The 21,459-nt window shown below is 41.9% G+C and overlaps 1 protein-coding gene across 9 annotated transcripts in view; it reads right to left on the bottom strand.

Moving 5' to 3' along the window:
- Positions 1–21,459, bottom strand: part of LCOR (ligand dependent nuclear receptor corepressor) — a 61,521-nt gene that overhangs the window by 18,005 nt on the left and 22,057 nt on the right. For 3 of the 9 annotated variants that reach the window (XM_044299331.1, XM_044299332.1, XM_044299333.1), the window contains exons 2-5: positions 17,313–17,378; positions 8,794–8,926; positions 7,734–8,024; positions 6,492–6,588 (exon numbers count right to left, since the gene is read on the bottom strand). In XM_044299331.1, the coding sequence (XP_044155266.1) occupies positions 6,492–6,588; positions 7,734–8,024; positions 8,794–8,926; positions 17,313–17,333 (542 nt within the window). In that variant the 5' untranslated portion in view covers positions 17,334–17,378. Of the gene's footprint in view, positions 1–3,705; positions 4,973–6,491; positions 6,589–7,733; positions 8,025–8,793; positions 8,927–10,209; positions 10,290–17,312; positions 17,379–18,435; positions 18,635–21,459 lie in introns of those variants that run through there. The other 6 variants (XM_044299335.1, XM_044299336.1, XM_044299337.1 and 3 more) reach the window with 6 other exon arrangements.

The following is a 21,459-nucleotide window of genomic DNA, read 5'->3' as shown; positions in this document are numbered from 1 at the left end:
ACATGCGTCTGCAAAAATCAGAACGAGTGCCCCGTGAATAAACTCTTGCCGTCTCAAACATTTCTCCCGCCATTTTCATTTTCCAGAAAAGTTCAGTTTCAGATCTTTGTGGAATGCTTCTAAACTGACAAGATGCAATACAATCTTCAGGTCACAGGTTAGTTAAGTAGTGTTAAAAAGGTTTAACATGTTTGGTATACATAGAATATGTTAGAAAAAAACTAAACAAAAAGACCCAATCTATTTACAGAGCCTATTCTAAACTGCAAATACTACACATGTACCATTTCTTCATTAAAAGGTAGGCACACAGTATCACCAGGGCTCGATTGTCAGAGCTAAGTACAGCATGTAAGTTGGCAGTAACATAAGAGCAGCTGAAGACTACCTGAGGTTGAACTAGTGTCAAGGTTTACGCGAAATATTTCAAAATCTGATTTTTTTTTTTTTTTTGCTGGTCTCCGACTGCATGATGGAATTTTAAGCTAAATTTTGGGCACTGCAACCATTTCATTCTTAGGATTGGTGGCAGTCCCAGAGTTGAACCTACACCGATAATAAAGTGATGGCATAAACTAGTGATAGAAGGTATTATACACGATTACTCTTTTGTGAAGGCGAAGGATAGTCTTGGTATATTTGCTTCAAATCATATAGAAGCATGACAAACCTTTGTATATACAGGATTGGCTTCACTGGTTCTGCACACAAGTGCATACCAACAATAAAAGAAAAGTAAAACCTGTTTCGGTTAAACAGAATATAGTATAATCTAGTCAAAATGGGAATGGGAGGCGTTCCAGAGCATGTACTCAATATCCACCATTACCTGTCATCTCTGCAGATAATGTGACAGGATATATATCTTTTGTCTGATGCTTCTACAAGACTTTTAGACTGGGTTTCCACATTCATGTTTTTTTATGCAGTTTTTAAAGAGACGAAGTCTCAGTCTTTCCTTTAGGCCTGATGCACACGACCATATCAGTTTTTGCGATCTGCAAAACACCGATCTCAGCTGTGTGCATGCCACCAATTTTTTAAAAACGGTTTGAAATGCCTCATCCACAAAACTTACAAGAATAGGACATATTGACGGACTAGTGTGCTGGTATGCATCTTTTACGGCCCGACTGAAATTAATGGGTACAGATCAGATATGGACGTGTGCATGAGGCCTTATAACGTGTCATCCATCTATGATCAATTCCTGGCTTTGGCTTCAAATAACTTGACTGAAAACCCAGTCTTAGTGCCAAGTTAAAATGACTCGCTGAAGAGACTGAATCTGTCAGTGTAAAGGGTAGAGCTGGTCAGCACCTACTCAATGCACGCTGCACGGAAGAAGGAGAAATCTCCACAATCAATGGATTAAAGGGAACCTGTCACCGGGATTTTGTGTATAGAGCTGAGGACATGGGTTGCTAGATGGCCGCTAGCACATCCGCAATACCCAGTCCCCATAGCTCTGTGTGCTTTTATTGTGTAAATAAACCGGTTTGATACATATGCAAATTAACCTGAGATGAGTCCTGTATGTGAGATGAGTCAGGGACAGGACTCATCTCAGGTTAATTTGCATATGTATCAAGTAGTTTTTTTTAACACAATAAAAGCACACAGAGCTATGGGGACTGGGTATTACGGATGTGCTAGCGGCCATCTAGCAACCCATGTCCTCAGCTCTATACACAAAATCCCAGTGACAGGTTCCCTTTAATGAATCCCAGCAGCTGTGTCTTTGCGGTAAAAATTTATTCCAGATATGTCCTACAACCAGGACGCTTTTCGGCAAACTTGTTGATGAAGGCATGTTTGCCGAAACATGTCCTGCTTGTAGGACATATCTGAAATAAATTTATATCGCAAAGACACAGCTACTGGGATTCATTAATCCATTGAATCTGTCAGTGAAGTGTATCATACTGAACCAATTTTATTTTATTTTTTTCATTAGCAAATCAGGTTCTGGTGTCTTGAATCCATGGGAGTATTTCCTATGCAAGGTAGCAAGTACCCGCCCAGGACGCAATTAAACGAGCGTACATGGGTTATTGTAAGTAGCAGGGTTGATGTCTTGTTAGTGAAGAACCCCTCGAAACTTGAAGTATCAGGTAAAATGTGTGCCTACCCTTTAATGCACGATGGACGATACTATTATACAAAAAAAAAAGGAGGAAAAAACAAAAAACACAAAACTACACAGATTATAAAAAAAATCTAGCAAATAATTCACCCATGGTAACATTACAGTGATCACGTGGCAAGCTATGCTGCCCATTTTCTTTTTAAGGTATAAACCTATTTTACATTTGCCACTGCATATAAAGCATACCAACTGAAGGGAATAGTGTTAATAAGGAGGTTTTTCAAATGGTGCAAGTACAGAGAAGGTTTGGTGCAAAACAAGGTCATAGTGGAGTGCATATAAATGTATGGAGAGCAGAGTCCAACAAAAGGTAAGTACAAAACTGTGTGGTTCATGGGAGTGCTTACAAAGAACAGTTACCTGAAAAGGACGTAAAGGCTGCATTTTGTTTGGTGCAACTTACGATAATCCACAGCGGACAATGATTGACTATCAGCTTACACAATGACTATTATACAGTAAAATCAATCCTAGCAAAACATGCTAGACCAGAGGAGTGCCCTTCATTCCTGAAATCTGAGGAATAATAATGAGGTTGTACTGTTATGAAACAATATGCACCAGATAATATCACAGTCGTTAAAACGTGTGTGTGTGACCCCTGAAAGCCTACAATGCGGAAACCACACAGTTTAGTAGATATAAATCAAGTAAAATTTACATATCAGTATATGTTCCCAGAACTCTGAGGAGTGTGTAGAAATCAGCATCTCCAGAAAAGAAGAGCTAGTATGAGGATAAGGCTACTTCTTCTGAAGTCAACAGAATAACCCTACCATCACTTTGCAGAAGATTTAGTGTTGATCTGGCAATTGGTATAGTTTGAAGGTAGTGTGTAGAATATGCTCCCTGTAAGTAGAATGGCAGAGTAAGCCAAGTCTGGGGTAGGGGGAAGCAGAGTCGTGTAAGCGCTATCTAAACCTACAGAAGAATATTAAGTCCGTCTTCAGTTGCAATGAAATGTTTTCAACGGTTGTTGCTGGAGTGTCATGAAGATATATGTGTACTGACACATACAGGAAATTTTATTCCACCAGGAAAAAAAAAAAATATATATATATAAAAAATTAAAATTTCAAAACACTCGCACTCCTGATAAGACGCCTCCATGCTTCCTGGCTGAACAGGACCTACACGGCCCGCCCTGGAGAATCGTTCAACTTAAGAAATGTAAAGCTCTAGTAAAACTCGCTCATTTGTAGGTCAGAAACGTACTGTCCATAAGGCCTACCCATACCCCACATGTTGTGCTCTTTGCACACTGCCACGCTGAACTAAAGCCTTTTCTTTTGCATTCTCCGAAAAAAGTAACAACCTCCAAAAAAAAGGTACGTTTGAGGTACATTCAATTTTTCAGAAATAATCATTTTGGCATAAACACTTAAATCAGACTTCTAGGAAATGAACTGTTTAAATATCTTTAGACTGCCTTATTTTTCCCCGCCCCTAGACATATTTAAGTAAATCCTGAATTTTCTTTTTAAAGTGGACTTGTGTTCAAAAAAATTTAAAATATACATCAAGAACACAATACATGCAGGCTCAAGAGCAGCGAGTCCATATGCACATGTATAGGTTCTCTTGCTGAGGTAACAATTCGCTATTAAAAATAAAAAGCATGCGTAAAGGCCAAATAAAGTATTCGAGGGTTGCACTGGGCGTGTGGAATTGACAAATCTGCCTGATTTTGAGCACAGAATTTGCACCTGTAGAGGTCTGTTAGGAAACTGCCTGAAAAGTTTCACAATAAGTTAAGCAGGTGTAAAGTGTGCTGTGCATCAGAAGACAGAAGTGCTCGCCCAGTTTGGTTACAACTCATTTCCTAAACCTAAGACTTTACAACATGCCTATTCATCTTTAGATTCATTTGCACTTGGCGATGTCTCCACCTCTTCCTGAGGCTCCAGTTCACTTTTTACTACAACATCTTGTTCTTCCAACCTCATTAGTTTCAGCTTTTTCTTTGGAGGGTTTTTTAATGTGCCTAACCGCTCTTTGACTTTGTACTCCAGTGTGCTATGAGGAATCCCATAAATGCTTTGCGCTTTGGAGACACTCATTTTGCCGTTCATGACAACGGCTATCGCTTCCTCCAATATCTCACTGTTATACTGTCTGTATCGCCCTCTTTTTTTCCTTGTTTGCTTAGAAGCAGGGTCTCCTTCTTGATCTGAGGTGGAATATGGCTGTCCAGAGGTAGACTGCTCAACATCTGAGCTCCAGGAATCAGTGGTAGTATCCAATAAATTCCTTCGGTTTTGCTTTGGAAGGATAGTCCTTAATTTTTTGCTAAGTGCACTCTCAGTTTGTGAACCCATAACCAAAGAGTTGTAATTGTAAAGCTCCCCACTGCGGGACTCCCAAGACAAATCCATGCCACGCACCTGTGGAATTTTTAGATCAACTGGAGAAGAAAGGCCCAATTCCTTTTTAATTTCATGCTTGTTTTGAACATTTTTTTGAAAAGCATTTGCATTTTCTGTGAGAATCGGCAAGTCACTGATGTTGCTGAGTGCGCCATTTCCCCGATATTTTAAACGGCCAAAGTTTAATTCGTAGTGCGGTTTTGCCCAAGAAGCTTCCCTGGATAAGATCAAATGTTGTCCTTGATTCTGCAGTCCAGGTGAACCATGGCTGGCAGCTGATGAAAACTTTCTGCTATGCAATTCCTCACTAAGCTGCAAGGAGCGAGCCAATGGCACTTTCAGAGGTGTGGAGTGGCCATAAGTTTCCCTGGTTGCATCCAGCAAACTTCTTGGAGGCACCCCATCACCACAGCGCAGAAGTCCATCTGGACGGTGAAGGCTGGGTCTCCCAGGTCGCCTAATTGGATGGAAGGAAACTGATGTGAGCAGAGCTTGCACAGGTAGGGAGGGATGGGTGAATGGGGCCACTCCTTTATTAGAAGGCCTTGCTTGGGTAACATCACTTTTTTTTTGTATTCTAACATTATCTCAGCATCAGTTTAATGAAAAACAAAAAGAAAAGGTTCACAGGAAATAAATAAAATTTTGTGGGCAACATAAAAAAATAAGCTGTCACTTGATCTTTGGCTGGGTTCACAAATTCTTGTAGAAAAAGGAAAAAAGAAAACAAAAAGGTCTTGCACAACAGTCTGTGAGTAGCACTTTAATTATGAATATGAAGGTAGTGGTCAATCCCTTTGTATAAGTGTATACACAAGTGATTTATGTGACGTTACCACTAAACAAGTACAGTAATAAAAGAGTAAGCCACTTGGTACATTATACAGTCTACTTTATAAGATACAGTTAAACAGTGCCTGCTGCTCACATCATTATACAGATGAAACACAAAGAATATAGCCCATGTCTAAAGACAAGGTGGTCTAGGTTGCATTAAAAATAGTAATTTAATTTATCTTCAAGACTTAAAGAGAAAAATGGCCTTACAAATACAAGTTTGCATTATAAAGTGTGCTTTGTAAAGCCACTGAGTAGATTAGAATTTGGGCAAAGCACAAAAAAAAAATAAACCAACACATCAAAAAGCTGAAGTTGGGTATTACAGCATTAGAGTCAGACCATTTTTCACTTTGAAAGAACAGACTTGATAGGTGACACAAGGTATGATTTAGATGGTGATTGATTATTGATTTAAAGACATGATTTCAAATGTTGAAATGCAAGATACATGTAGTATTTAGATATCACATGGATGCTTCCTACACACACTTAACACAATGACGAGCTGTCCTCACTTAATGAATGCCAACCATTCAGCTGAATCGCTGCTGCACTACAAAGACTAGAAAAGTATAGTTTAAAATTATAATTTAATAGAGCTGAAACTACAAAATGCTGTACAAATGCCTGATAAATTGCTAATGGGTTATGAGAAAAAAAAAAATAGGAAGTCTGTCACACTGCCATTATGAAATTGCAGGGATGGTTTTCTGGATTTTTAAGGTACAAAGGCACAAATATTTGGTAAATGGTTAAAAATCATCATAATCCCTCTTACAAAGAAAGTGGAGTAAAAAATAAATGGAAAATGCATCTATGCACACTAAAAAAAGTGTGATATACAAGTTTCTAGCCTTTATTCTAATTTTTCAAAGCCATGTTTGCCTCCCATAACAACCCGTATAATCCTCATTAGTAGCACACTTTAAAATTCTAAGTTTGAAAATGTGCAGGTTTATGTAAAATTAGCCAAACAATGAATGGGAACAAAGTACATGATTTCACAGACACACCACTAAATTTGAAGAGTGAATTTCATTGCTTTAGAGGATGAAGAGGTATAAATCACTTTGCTTTTGATTCTGCAAGTGCAAATTAAAAGAATCTATATAACACGATGAGTCGATGATGCTTACCCATTCCCTATAGTGTTTGAGGTACTTGGAGAAATGCAGGAATTCGGGCTACCAGAACAAGGACTCTTTTTAGTGGACAAGTCAAGCACTCCATCTGCTGAAATAAAACAAGACAAATATTTACTTCGCTTTATTACAATATGTAATTGCCATCATTACATGAGGAAGTAGAGAATGAGTCACTACCACTAGTCGTCTGCTTAAAGGAGTTTTCCAGGTTAATGATATATCCTCAGGATAGGTCATCAATATTAGACTGGGGGGTGGGGGGGGTCCGACACCTGGGAAACCCCACCGATCGGCTGTTCTCTACAGGGACGGCCCTAGGTGGAAGCACAGCTTTCGAAATGCAGTGACTGCACAGGGTTACTGCAGCTGAGCCCCCATTCAAGTGAATGGTAACCCGGCACAGTCATTACATTTACAGTTCTTCTTTCGTTAAAAGTGCTAATTCCAGCAACACAATGCAGAGAAAAGTTGGCTGGTGGGGGTGTTGGTATCGTACCTGAGGATTGGTCATCGATAATATTAACCTGGAAGACCTCTGAACTCTAATGTGAATTATGCATAATCTCCCCCCGACTGAGGCAATCAGGTGACACGAGAGTTCTTTATTTTTTGATGTAATGCACAAATATTGGATGCAACCTTGTTTTACAGAAAATTAGTTTAACATATTTGGGTTTATGCAAAAGTTATTTATAGTGTGAAGCCTGGTGCTCAACAAGTTTCTTCACACCCCAAGACAATACTCAGCGGAAAATAAAATCATCTAGTACACGGTTATAATTCATTTATATTAAATACGAGACATTTTGGAAAGCAGGTAAGAGTAGAAAACAATGGTCATGGATAGTCAGCCTGTGGGTAGTAGTTTTCATACGGTTAAGCAACACGTAAGGCAACAGCACAATAGGCAGACCACACAGATCCCACTGACTTCTGGACCTTCTCATGTTGCAGATTTACTGCTGAATTTTAGCGACAAAATCTATTCCACACTTTCAGATGTGTGGAACACTCTCAAATCTGCTACGGGTTAACATACCCTTAGGGAACCACTGGTGCTGGTGTCACATCAAATAAAGTGTGCAGATCCAACTACTGTGTCGTATTGTTGGTGCAGTATAATTTTTAAGGTAACCAAAGTGTTGAAAAACCAGAAGTTAATGAATGGAAAGCTCTGGTTTTTAAAGATTAAAGAAAACAAATATAATATATAAAAGTTATGAATTAAGATACCTTGCTCACAGGGCTCTTCCAAATGTGGCTTCTTGACAGTGAGGTCTAAGGGAGAATCTTGATCAGCCATCAGAAGCTTGCTAAGCACAGGATTCTGGGTAGTGGCAGGGGGAGGCGAACTTTGTCCAGAGGGTGATTTCGGCAAGCTTTGGTTCTTTGTGCTGTTGGGCGGGCTGGAGTCCTGAGTAGAGCTATTCTTTGAGGTATATTCAGCAGCAAACTGTCGAATCATTCGCTGCATGATCTCACGAGCAACTAGGGGAATATTAGGATCAGAGATCCTAGGACAGTCTAGATTTATCGGAGTGGGGTGTATGAAGGGGAAATAAACAGGGAAAAAAAAGAAACAAAAATCATTAAATGAAGAAAACTTATATAAATAAATTTAATTATACAAAATTACAAATTAAAATTTTAATAGTTAACTTTTACCAAAAATAAATAAATACAGAAATCGTTCCACCAAACCTCATACCACTTAACCTCCAAGTCATGAGCTTAAAACATGCTTAATCCAAGACAGACTGGTTACTATAGAAGCACGGCTTGACAGCACAATGAAAAAGCTACAGCTAGTAGTAAGTGTGAACAGAGTCTAAGGCCTCTTTCACATGAGCCAAGTTCAATCAGTTTTTTCTGTGAGGACATTCAGTGTGTGCGTTTCTTCCATCTGGATTGCATGTGTTTTTCACGTGCATGAAGAAAAACTGAAGACTAAAACAATCTACATCTAGCAACCATCAGTGAAAAATGCATTGCATCCGGATGCGCCCCCCCCCCCTATTTAATTCTATGGAGCCAGAGCTGCATGAAACACACACACACACACACACACACACACACACAATATAGAAGATGCTGCAATTTTTCGTGAACGCAGAAGAAAAACGTGCTCATGTGCACAGACCTATTAAAATTAATGGGTCAGGTTTCAGTCCAGATGCTACGTGTTTGCTACACGCATCTCATCTGGACAGAAAACTCATTCCCGTGAAAGAGGCCTAATATATGCAAAATATATAGTTAAGAAAAAAAATGTCCATTCGTAAACATCACAAACCTTTCTTGTAAAAGACTGCATTGATGAATTCTTCTGCTTGCGTTTCTAGTCTAATTATCTTTGCCTGCTCTTGTTTCAGAAAATTTTCTTGCCCAGGTTCATGAATTGGTTTATGAAAGCCAGCTAGATGCTCCTAAAAAGAACAAATACAATGTTTTAATTTACACACGATTTTATGAGTACGTGCACAGTAAAAACACTACAATGTTCCGATTCCTGCAAACATTTTTCAGTCATACAGTCCACAAATGGTCTGATTAGATGTAACTTACTCACTCCTTTAGTTGAGGAGAAAAAACACCTGTAGGCAAACATCCTCTCTAATTGGTAATGGGGTTATCTCATGACTAAAAAATGATAATCAGACATCATATAGTACATGATAATCTCTTTCTAACAAAGCTAGAACCAGCCCTGTACCTTACATGGGTCCAGAGATCTGCTCTGTAAGATTTATATTAAGCTGACAGCTCAAGGGGGGAGTGTCCTTTCTGCTACAGCTCAGATCTCCCCATCATGGCTCAGGAGGCAGTTGAAAGATGTAACTGAGCATGTCCGGCCATCTCAGTGAGCAGGACAAAGGAAAAGAAAAATGCAGATGGCGCAATACAGATACTTTTTATTGAATAACTCAGTAGCTATACAAATTTTTATGTAATTACAAAAGCATTCAGATCCAGGTGCTGGTTTGAAAACTATAGAATATTTTTTGTGGGACAACCCCTTTAAAAAGGCCATCAAAATTAACAGCGATTTGTGATGAGTACAGAGAGTTGTTATATCTATCACAATTTCCTCATAAATTTGACTACCTATTGAAAATTTCCATGGAATTTTTTTTTCCATGCAGCTTTGACCCTTGCTGTGAAAATCTATGACATTGATTGTTGCTGAGGCTTTGAAAATTCATAGTATGCTCTTAGATCCATACAGATAAATTCCACTGTGTGAATGGAGTTGTAAAAAACCCCATCCACCTATATTGTACCGTGCACTGTTGTGGGTTTTCAGTGCAGAATTCACACCTGAATATATGTGATGCCTACATGCCCTAAGGATTCTACACTATGTTCATTTTGCAGATGCAATGCATAAGAAGAAAGCCGTGCAAAATGGGGGTAAAAAATAAAAATACCTGGACCCACACATTTTGTTAGAACGAGGAGACACTCAGCCGAGCGGTGTCTTTGCTCGCTAGCTGAAGATGGGCACATAAAGTCTATGAGCCAGTCTTTAACTAGTGAGGAAAGATGGCACTCAGAGCACTTCTGTCTCTGCGTTTTAGTGATCTCATCATCCATCATAACTTAGCATGTAGATATGACACTGAAGAACCTGGCACACTTTAAAGGCCAATAAATGACATGGTTATAGATCAGATAGCAACGCCAACAATGTGATAACATAGCTCACTACCTTAACTTTTTGTCTCCTCAAGCAGCAGAAAAGGCAATTCTCATCGAAGGACCAATCATATACACCTGTGGGTTCACAGTCTGGAATACATGGGGGGAAAAAAGCTCCACGTTAAACCATAGTTCCCCACAAAGGCGTAAAGCAAATGATCCATGTTACTAGTTGTAAAGTCTTCGAAAACAAAAAAAAATTAAAAGAAACTTAATCCTCTCTGTATTATTTGACAGTTTATCATGCATAGGTTTACAGATTTTTTTGTTAACACTCCCTTTGTGCACTGTATTCAGGGGTCCCCTGTAAATGGAGCGATGGTGTGCACGATCTGAATGCTTTTGTAATTACCACTCCATTCACAGTCTATGGGACTGCCAAGAACAAACTCTGCTACTTCATTCTCCCAGGGGACATGCAGATAGTCACACGTGCACACTACGGCTCCAATCAGACAGGGAAAGCACAGCAGATCTCAATTGTGCATGCGGCACTAGACTTCTGGGTACTGCAGTTGTTCACTTTGAATGATGCGGACCTGCTGGCGGCTTAGCTCCATTTAATGGACCTCAACCGCGAGTGGACATTGGTTTGAGGCACCTGCTCAAGTGGAATCTGTCTTGGCACCAAGCCAACAAGGGACGCGCCCATTCTTGGCGCGGTTGTGGCTTTAAACCACAGGCCACAAACTGCAGTGCGGATTCCCACTGAAAACTGTGGGAGGTAAGGCACTGTGTGGCAGCATAAACCTCTGTGTGGGCAGAAGGGATCGTGTTTTCTACTTCGAAAACAAGCAAGCATTTTGCAGAAAAGGAGAATTGCAATTGTTTTGTATATGCCATATGTCAATCTTTGAATCACTTGTAAGACTGGCTATGACTATGCTTACAATACCTGTAATCGTAAGGCCACACATGGGGCAGTCTGCAGCAGCAAAATCCACCCCAAATCGCGCTAGTTATCGGGGTAAATGCTGCAGATTTGCTGCAGATTGCACCCATTACATTGCAAAGGGTGACATCTGCATAAAGTAACATACTGTGGGATTAAAGGGAATCTGTTTTTATGGGCAGCATGAACTAGTGACAGATCCTCTTAGAAAAACGCTGGCTCACTTTCTTTAATTGTTTAACCTCTTCCCAACCACCATACTAGGGATCGACCGATTATCGGTTTTACCGATATTATCGGCCGATATTGAGGATTTTAACTGTCATCGGTATCGGCATTTATTTTGCCGATATTCCGATAACAAATCGGGAACACAGATCGCGCTGCTGACAGCGCTCTCCGTGTTCCCTCTGCAGCACAGGGGAGAAGGAAGCAGTGTCTCCATGCCCCTGTGCTGCTGCTGCAGCCAATGGGAGAACAGGGAACAAGAGGAGGGGAGGAGCTATGGCCACTGCGCCACCAATGATGTTAACTTACTCATTTATTCAAATTGAACAGGAGGCGGGAGCTGCAGTATCACATAGCCGGCTCCCGACCTCTGAGCTGTAGCTGCGATCTACGGTAGTTAACCCCTCAGGTGCCGCGGATCGCAGCTACAGCTCATAGAGGTCGGGAGCCGGCTATGTGATTCTGCAGCCAGCTCCCGCCTCCTGTATATGAATGAATGAGATTTATTTTCATTGGTGGCGCAGTGCGCCCGCGGCCCCCACCCCAGTATTCACAACATTGGTGGCGCAGTGCGCCCGCGGCCCCGACCCCCACCCCAGTATTCACAACATTGGTGGTGCAGTGCGCCCGCGGCCCCCCCCCCCCCCCCATTGATCGTTGGTGGCAGTGGCCACAGGATCCCCTCCTCCTCCGATCGGAGTCCCAGCAGTGTAAGCCTGGGGGCTCCGATCGGTTACCATGGCAGCCAGGACGCTACTGAAGCCCTGGCTGCCATAGTAAGCTCCATGCTGCTGTGTGCACAAAGCACAGAGCAGCAGGGACCGTGTGAAGTCCTATTCACCCCGATAGATCTCTATCAGGGTGAATAGGACAAGGGTTCTAGTCCCTAAGGGGGCTAAAAGTTAGTTAAAAAAAAAAAAACACACAACAAAAAAAACACCAAAATATTAAGTATAAATGAAAAAGAAAGATTTACAAAAAAAAAATAATACACATTAACAATAAACATTCATTTTCAGCAGGAATTTTTTTTCTTTTTCAAAAATGAAAATTCACATATCGGTATAAATTATCGGCTATCGGCCTAAAAAATCAATATCAGTCGATCCCTACACCATACGGCTATTTATGTCATTGGTCGGGACTTTAAAGATGGCGCCCGCTCCCGAGTGGAGTGGGCGCCATAGCCGCAGGTTGTTTGCCGTTTCATACAGGAGGCACCCGCAGTATTGCCGATTGCAGACATTTAACACTTCAGATGCCGTGGTTGATCCCTGAAGGGGGAAGCTGGAGTGCGTTAGTAGCAGCCCCTATCCTCCTGTGAGACAGGAGGCTACAGCTTAGTAATTTCTATGAAGTTCCTGCCTGTAGCAGGGCTCAATAGAAATACAGTAAAATCCTCAGACTCCAATGCTACTACATTGGAATCTATGAGAAAAGCAATCCAGTGATTGCTTGCTATAGTCACCCGTGGGAACTATATAAAAAAAAAATATATATTTTATAACAAAATAAAAATTTTCAATCACCAGTCGTCGTCGTCCCCCCCAAAAATAAATAAAAAACACACATCATGGGTATCCCAGCGTGCAAAAATGCCTGTACTATTAAAAAAAACTAAACACTTTCCACCAAATTGTATGCAACTGTAAATAATGCCATTAGAAAGGGCAACTTGTCCTGCAAAAAACAAGCCATCATACAGCTATGTGAACAGAAAAATTTAAAAGAAAATGTATGGCTTTGGCAGGGGCTAAGAGTAAAAAAATAAACGAAAATCGCCTGGTCATGAAAGGGTTCAACTGTTGCCAAAATCTTGTACTGAAAAGTTTCAGTGCAAGCTGATCAGTCCTGATAAACACTGCAGTTTTCAGTGCCCAATCTGCTGTCGTTGCACCCACAGAAAGCAAAATATGTTTAGGTTTAACATAAAATTTATTTATGCTACATACATAATAAAGCCTAACAAAATGCAGAAGAAAAACAAGTATAATGTAGGCTGCTAGTCTCAGGGCTCGTTCACACTTGCGTTCTTCTGTTCCGGCATAGAGTTCCGTCGTCGGGGCTCTATGCCGGAAGAATCCTGATCAGGATTATCCCCATGCATTCTGAATGGAGAGAAATCCGTTCAGGATGCATCAGGATGTCTTCAGTTCCGGACCGGAACGTTTTTTGGCCGGAAGAAAATACCGCAGCATGCTGTGCTTTTTGCTCCGGCCAAAAATCCTGAACACTTGCCGCAAGGCCGGATCCGGAATTAATGCCCATTGAAAGGCATTAATCCGGATCCGGCCTTAAGCTAAACGTCGTTTCGGCGCATTACCGGATCCGACGTTTAGCTTTTTCTGAATGATTACCATGGCTGCCAGGACGCTAAAGTCCTGTTTGCCATGGTAAAGTGTGGTGGGGAGCGGGGGAGCAGTATACTTACCGTCCGTGCGGCTCCCGGGGCGCTTCAGAGTGATGTCAGGGCGCCCCACGCGCATGGATGACGTGATCGCATGGACACGTCATCCATGCGCATGGGGCGCTCTGACGTCATTCTAAGTATGACGTCATTCTAAGTATACCGCACCCCCGCTCCCCACTACTACTATGGCAACCAGGACTTTAATAGCGCCCTGGCTGCCATAGTAACACTGAAAGCATTTTGAAGACTGATCCGTCTTCAAATGCTTTCAGTTCACTTGCGTCTTTCCGGATCCAGCGTATAATTCCGGCAAATGGAGTACACGCCGGATCCGGACAACGCAAGTGTGAAAGAGGCCTAAGTCAAGCCTAAAACTGTACATTCATCTTGTCTTTTATTCTCAAGTTCACCAGGACCCCGCAGAAAGCTTTAAAGTGAACCGGTCACCTCTACTATGCTACCCTCACTGAGCGTTTCTAAATGTTCATTGTGTTACCCTAAACATATAATTTACACTTTTAATTTCATTTGCAGCGAATTCAATAAGTATTATGCATTTTTGTACTTCCCGCCTTTTATGCTAATTAACATCAAAGAGTCATATCTCACTTGTGTGACCAGAAGAGTCATATTTTCAAGCTCTGACTCATCTCAGATTAATTTGCATATGTATCAAATCGCTTTTTTTACACAATAAAAGCTATGGGGACTGGGTATTGCGGATGTGCTAGCGGCCATCTAGCAACCCATGTCCTCAGCTCTATAACCAAAATCCAGGTGACAGGTTCCCTTTAAATGTTCATTTTAAAAGGGACACTCCTCAAAATGTATTCATATATGTGAATATTTTATGTCTTTTTAATAAAATAAAAAAAAGTGGAGGATTCCGATTTGTCTGGACTTTTAGCACGGCAGTGAGATCTGGCAAGGAGAGACTGGCACTCTGCTGCTCTACCATTATACTGTATCCAAACTCAGGCACTTACTGTAATTATTACCATCTTGGCCATGAAAGGCCAAGATGGAACACCCTTTTTAACACTCTAGTGGAGATTTAGCAAAACTGCTGTAAAGGCAAATTGGCCTAGTTGATAAATTTCTCCCTCTGTGAGACTACCGAGTGAGGGGTGGTGACTCAAAGCACGATACCTCCTCAATACTATCCCAGTAGTGTGGTCTGTCATGGGTTCTCACTGTACGCTAATCAATGCACTGCTCCTCTGTTTGAAAATACTGCATATCTAGGACTATCAAGAGAACAGATCTGAGACTGCCAGTCCAATCCACCTACTATTCTAGTGAATATTACCTAGCAGATAAACCCTTCTCCGCGCTAGAGATGGACCGATATAGATTTTTTAGGGCCGATACTGATAATTTGTGAACTTTCAGGCCGATAGCCGATAATTTATACCGATATTCTGGGAATTTTCATTTTTGAAAAAAAATAAAAATAAATCCTACACAAATCTGCTGAAAATTTTTGTTTATTGTTAATGTGTATTATTTTTTTTTAATCTTTTTTTCATTTATACTTAATATTTTGGCTTTTTTTTTTTCTTTCTAACTTTTAGCCCCCTTAGGGAGTAGAATCCTTGTCCTATTCACCCAGATAGATCTCTATTAAGGTAAATAGGAGCTCACACTGTCCCTGCTGCTCTCTGCTTTGTGCACACAGCAGCATGGAGCTTACCATGGCAGCCAGGGCTTCAATAGCATCCTGGCTGCCACGGTAACCGATCGGAGCCCCAGGGGAGAGGGGATCCTGTGGCCACTGCCACCAATCATTAATACAGGGGGACTTGGGGGAGGAGGCGCACTGCGCCATCAATGATTAATACTGGGGGGCGCCACCAATGAAGTTAAATCTCTAATTTATTCATATACAGGAGGCGGGAGCTGGCTGCAGAATCACATAGCCGGCTCCCGACCTCTATGAGCGGTAGCTGCGATCCACAGCACCTGAGGGGTTAACTACCGCAGATCACCGCTACCGTTCATAGAGGTCGGGAGCCGGCTATGTGATTCTGCAGCCAGCTCCCGCCTCCTGTTCAATTTGAATGAGAGATTTATCTTCATTGGTGGCGCAGTGGCCACAGCCCTGCCCCTTCTCTTGTCCCCTGTCCTCCCATTGGCTTCAGCAGCAGCACAGGGGGAGGGAGACACTGCTTCCTTCTCCCCTGTGCTGCTGCTGAGGGAACACGGAGAGCGCTGAGAGCAGCGCGATCTGTGTTCCCCATAAGTTATCGGAATATCGGCAAAATAAATGCTGATACCGATAACAGTCAAAATCCTCAATATCGGCAAAACCGATAATCGGTCGATCCTACTCCGCGCAGCAGTTTATTAACCAAGATTACTTTGCCCTCCCCACTGAGAACTGTTCTGACATTTCCGAAACAGAAGGACAAGATTTTGCACTCATTTTCCAAGTAGAGTATTGATTAAATAAAGCCAAAATTCTATAAATATAATTTTGTACGAACACCGTTTAGAGGTTAGCAGATAGCAGACTACAATGGGAAAGAGCCTCCCTAGCGGCATCTGTGATGATAGGGAGGCTTGTCCCTGTCGTAGTCTGCTATTGGATGACCCCTCCACCCCCAACATTTTGACCCTCACGACGGGGAGATGCCATGGAGGCCATGTGGGTATCAGGAGTGACACAGGTGCCGGGTAACGGGGTAAGTATAACCTGTAGGAGGTGCCTGGGCATTATAGGGGTTGGATAACCCCTTTAAGAACCCCAATAATAAATGAAGTGAAAAAAAAAAAATCCATAGTGGTTTTAAAGCATGCTGCAGATTCCAAACCTGTTGCAGTCTTTTGCCACAGCAAAATGTGCACAAAAATGAGGCAAAATCCGTAAACATCATGCACATTTTTATGTTAGTTCTATAGCTTATTTTATATGCTTTGTGTGAAACCAATAGAGCAAGGATTAACAATGACCATTCACTTCTGAACACTTCCCGCTTGTTAGCTGCAATCAGCGGGCTGTATGGAGATAAATGAAAGTTACAACGATCATTCATCCCCACAATTTCACAGACTAATGAGCTGCATAAAAAAATGATAAGTATTGCCTGCTCATTTGTCAGATGATCCACGACAAATTTACAAGAGCAAATTATCAGGAAAGAACATTTGTACGGATGTTCACTCCCAATCATCTGGGTAACCTCGTGCACACGACCCTAGTTTTTGTTCTCATACGATCTGCATATTATGCAGACCGGATGCGGACCCATTCATTTCAATGGGCCAGCAAAATGGACAAGAATAGGATATGTTCTATTTTTTCTTGGCGGGGCCACGGAACAGAGAGGACACTGTGTGGTGTCCGCATCAGTACGTCCATTACGCGGCCGGCAAAAAAATAATAATAGAACATGTCCTATTCTTGTCTGTTTTGCGGGCCAGGATAGGAAATTTTTTTCAGAAATTAAAGAATAAACGGTGGCATGCACTCTGCTGGGATTTGTGATTTGCTGACCGCAAAACACTTACGGCCGTGTGCATGAACCCTAAATGGCATTTAAAATATGTTCAAAGAAGCAACCAAAATGCAGGAATGAATTACCTTTAAATACGCTGAGATCATTGAGCAATGCAGGTCCAAATAGCCCTTCTAAAATAGTCTCAAAACCTAAAATGGAAGAACAGAAGACTCAGTATTTAATTTTACACACAAAAAAAGGAAACAATCTCACAAATTTTTTTTACTGAAATAAATTAAAGATGGCAGCTTTCAACATACACTAAAACAATAGAAATGTGTAAACCAGTCTTTACAGTTAGATATTGAGATGAGGACCTTCTGTCTTTTCTATTTTAGTGAATACATTCCACACGAGAACCTTTACTAAGGCCTGATTCAGACGGCCCTTCAGATCTCGGTCCTTAAAGCACGGGCGTCCATATGGTGTCTAGTTGTATCCTTTTTTACCCGGATGCATTCAGTCAGTGTCAGGACGTTAGAAAGTAATCCATTACTTTAATGGGTCATATGCTACACTGGTTCAGTGCAGACAACACAATGAGAGAAATTACTCCCAATAGGCTAAATGCCACTCCTCTGTTAGTCCTCCTGGAAATGTATGAATAAATTAATAATTGGGCATTACCATTCGCCTTGTGAAAGGAGTATGTCTCCACACAGTCTGCCTGTCAGCACTGACTGGACACAGTGTGTAGGGGCATACCGCCAAATGGTAACACCCAGTTGTCAATTTATTCATAAATTTCTAGGTGGAATAACAGTGGAAACAGACAACCTAGAGTTAGGCTAGTTTCACACTAGCGGTGGCCTTCTCAGTCAGGCTGCTCTGGCAGGTGAACAGCCTGCCCGATCCACGCTACCACTAGTGCACCGTGCCGCCGGAAGTCCGCTGCGGCCCCATTCACTATAATAGGGGCAAGCTGGAGGTCCGGCCGCAGCACGTCAAACATGCCGAGAGGCACACGGGATAAAATTACAACATGTCGTAGCCTTAATCCGGCTGCCTCTCGGCATGTTTTCCGTGCTGCGGACGGAGCTCCGGCCCACGCCCATCATAGGGAAGGGGGCCGGAGCAGACACTAGCTGTAGCAAGGATCTGGCAGGCTGTTCCCCTGCTGGAACAGGCTGCAGCTAGTGTGAAAGTAGCTCAACTCCAGAATTATACGGGGAATACTGTAAAAAAATAAATAAAATTTAAACACACCATATCAGAAGAGGAACAGCTCCCCTCTCATTAGCTACTGGATTTGGGTATTGCAATACATTTGAGAGACACAGATCTGCATCCTGATCCGTCTACAAATTGTATCTATTTGCCGGAATCCAACAACGCTATTGTGAAAGTACCCTTAAACAGCATGTCTGTTCATATGACCAAAAGTACATCACATGTCAATTCAATTCTACAAAACAAAATAAAGAAGGCTCATTAAAAACTTCAAAGATTAGAGAAACTTATTCTAAGTTAGAAATAATTCTATACTCTTATTCGAAAAACTACTCACTATCCATCTTGTACTGAAAAAAAATAAAATGAAAAAAAAAAAAAGGATGCAGCCCATTTTGCCCTTAAAAGGTTATTCCAGAATTTTGTTATTAATGGCCTACGCTCAACCGGCTCCATTCACCATGGACAGAGCTGTGCATTTTCAGTGCCAAAGCTACACCAACAGTTAGCACTGGGTATTCTGAGGATTGTCCAATATCAAAATCCTCGATTGTTTTTTTTTTTACTGGATAATTTGTATTTTCCCCAAAGGCCCAATTTTGGGGTGCCATCAAGGCAAGAGAAGGTAGGATGCTAAAAAAAAAAAATTATATACATATATTTTGACATTTTTAAAGATTTTTTTTTTTACAGTTGTGGATTCAAACATGAGCTTATACAGACAGATATAATAAACTCGAATACAGAAGTATTGTAGTGGATTATATCAGCAATCAATGTTGACAGCCACCCTTTTAGGTCATGCCTCAGGTCCTGGTTGTCATGACGACCAACTGGCTTCTGAAGATCACGATGAAGACTGTGAAAGGTGGTGTCACAAGCTGTGAGAAACAGCTTAGATGCCGCGGTCATATTCAAAAAGGCATCCAAGGAATTAAATAGCAGGGTGCAACAGGGTGTCAGCTGTAGGTAACAGCTAACATCCACTACATCATGTATGGCGAGTGGCACCAACTAGCCGCCTGATGCGCCAGACACGTACAGGGCAAGAGCACAAGAGTGGCGCTGTTTCCGGGAAGAAAGGTGCCTTTTTCTAATTGTATACAGCTATTACTCCTCTATATATTTAGAGAAAACAGCATCTAGGCTGAAAGATGATCAACACGACCGATACTAAGCCCTAGAAGGAGAAAGCTTTTAGCGTAGGAATATGCAGATTAGCTCTCTAACAAGAGAAAGAAAGCCGCATCTGTGGTGCCACCTAATGGAGGTACCTACCGCACAGTCAATGCCTGACACATTAACAAGACTTGCAAACTAAAGATCACTACCTGCCTTGTTCTGGTCCGTTCATCTAGGACAGCCGCGCAGTCTATTGATAGGAATTTTTTGCAGAAAGCAAATCTCTTGTGTAACTAGGACTTTACAAGACCAAAACAGACCCGTCAGGAGACTTGGCCGAAATTAGAAGCAGAACCACATGGTCCATCCGCATGACTGTATTTTCAGTCCACATCCAATCCTCTTTTTTTTAACAGATCGGATGCAAACCCATTAATTTCAACAGGGGAACGGATGTACATATTTTTTGTGGCCCCTGCAAAAAAAAAATAAAAAAAAATAGAACATGTCCTATTCCTGTCCATTTGCGGATTAAAATAGGCATTTGTTACAGTGTGCGGCCTGTGAAAGGGGAAAATGTGGGATACAAATGGCCGGTATCTGTGTTTAGCATACCGCAAAATGGATGCAGTCGCGTGAATGCTCCCTTATTAGACTACCAGTTTAGAATAGATGAAAGGTTGATTACGTTTCCCTATTAGGAGTAACTGAAGGGACACTGCACTATTCAGTCACCATGTGGCCCTAACCTTAGACCAGCAGATGACAAGACCAGAGTTAAAGGGGTTGTCTGACATTAGGTCAGCAATATCAGATCGGCAGGGGTCCATCACCGGGCAGCTCTGCCGATCACTGCTTACTAAGCACGGTGGCGTACATTGAATAGCTTGGAGGAGGACTGAGCTGCACCCAGGCTGAGACTGATGAACGGGCAGCCCTGGAGGTCAAACCATAACCAAATAGATATTGATGAAACAGATAGGCAATCAATATCAATTCTTGAACAACCCTTGAAAAGGTGAACTCGGACATAACCCCTTCTTCACCCTCACGGCCCCCCCTGATATGAGCATCGGAGCATTTTATGTTCCGGTGCTCTCTGCAGGGCAAAGGCTTTTTTGTTCACATTGGCGCACTGCTAGGGGAAGGCTTCCGTTGTACAGGCTAGGGCAGTGCTAAAGCCCACCCATCAGTGCCACTGACATCACAGGGCTCACTGCTAGACGGAAGCCTCCACCTAGCAGTCCCCCATGGAGAGCATGGATCTCCAAAAAAATGCTTCTGCCCTGCACGATAAAGCTCAGGGCAAAAGAGAGCATCGGAGCGTGAAATTGGGATACGTCCGAGTTCAGTTCTGAACCCGGACAACCCCTTTAAGGCTGGCACAGTCATTTTGGCTCTAACATATAGCTGCAGTGATAATCCATCTCCCGGCACAGGGTGCTCCTTGGTAAGAAATATTTTCTGCTTAAAGCAGGCATGCTCAACCTGCGGCCCTCCAGCTGTTGCAAAACTACAACTCCCAGCATGCCCAAACAGCCTACAGCAGGGCATTGTAGGAGTTGTAGTTTTACAACAGCTGGAGGGCCGCAGGTTGAGCATGCCTGGCTTAAAGCAATATTTATTGCGTGGTGGTGGTGCCACACATGAGGCCCAGGATACAGAAAAGACAATCCCAAAATATATTTAGCAAAATACCTTTGACTGCGTAAGTACAATGCACATTTCACGTCTGAAACATATGGGCTATTACCTCCACCTAAAGCATGTTTATAGAGATACCATGTGCATACATGTCAATATAGAAGTGGATGGACACTTAGAGAGGGGTCACAGCCAAAGCCAGAAGTGGGTTTGGAAGGGAATGAGAAAAAGAAAGGAAGGGCTTTTACTTCTTTCTGGATCCAATGGCTTAGGCTAAAAAAAAAAATTAATAAA

Source organism: Bufo gargarizans, chromosome 6 (assembly GCF_014858855.1).
Source record: "Bufo gargarizans isolate SCDJY-AF-19 chromosome 6, ASM1485885v1, whole genome shotgun sequence".
Taxonomy (NCBI): domain Eukaryota; kingdom Metazoa; phylum Chordata; class Amphibia; order Anura; family Bufonidae; genus Bufo; species Bufo gargarizans.
Note: the sequence above shows the minus strand (reverse complement) of the source record. Positions and strands in the feature narration are given on the sequence as shown.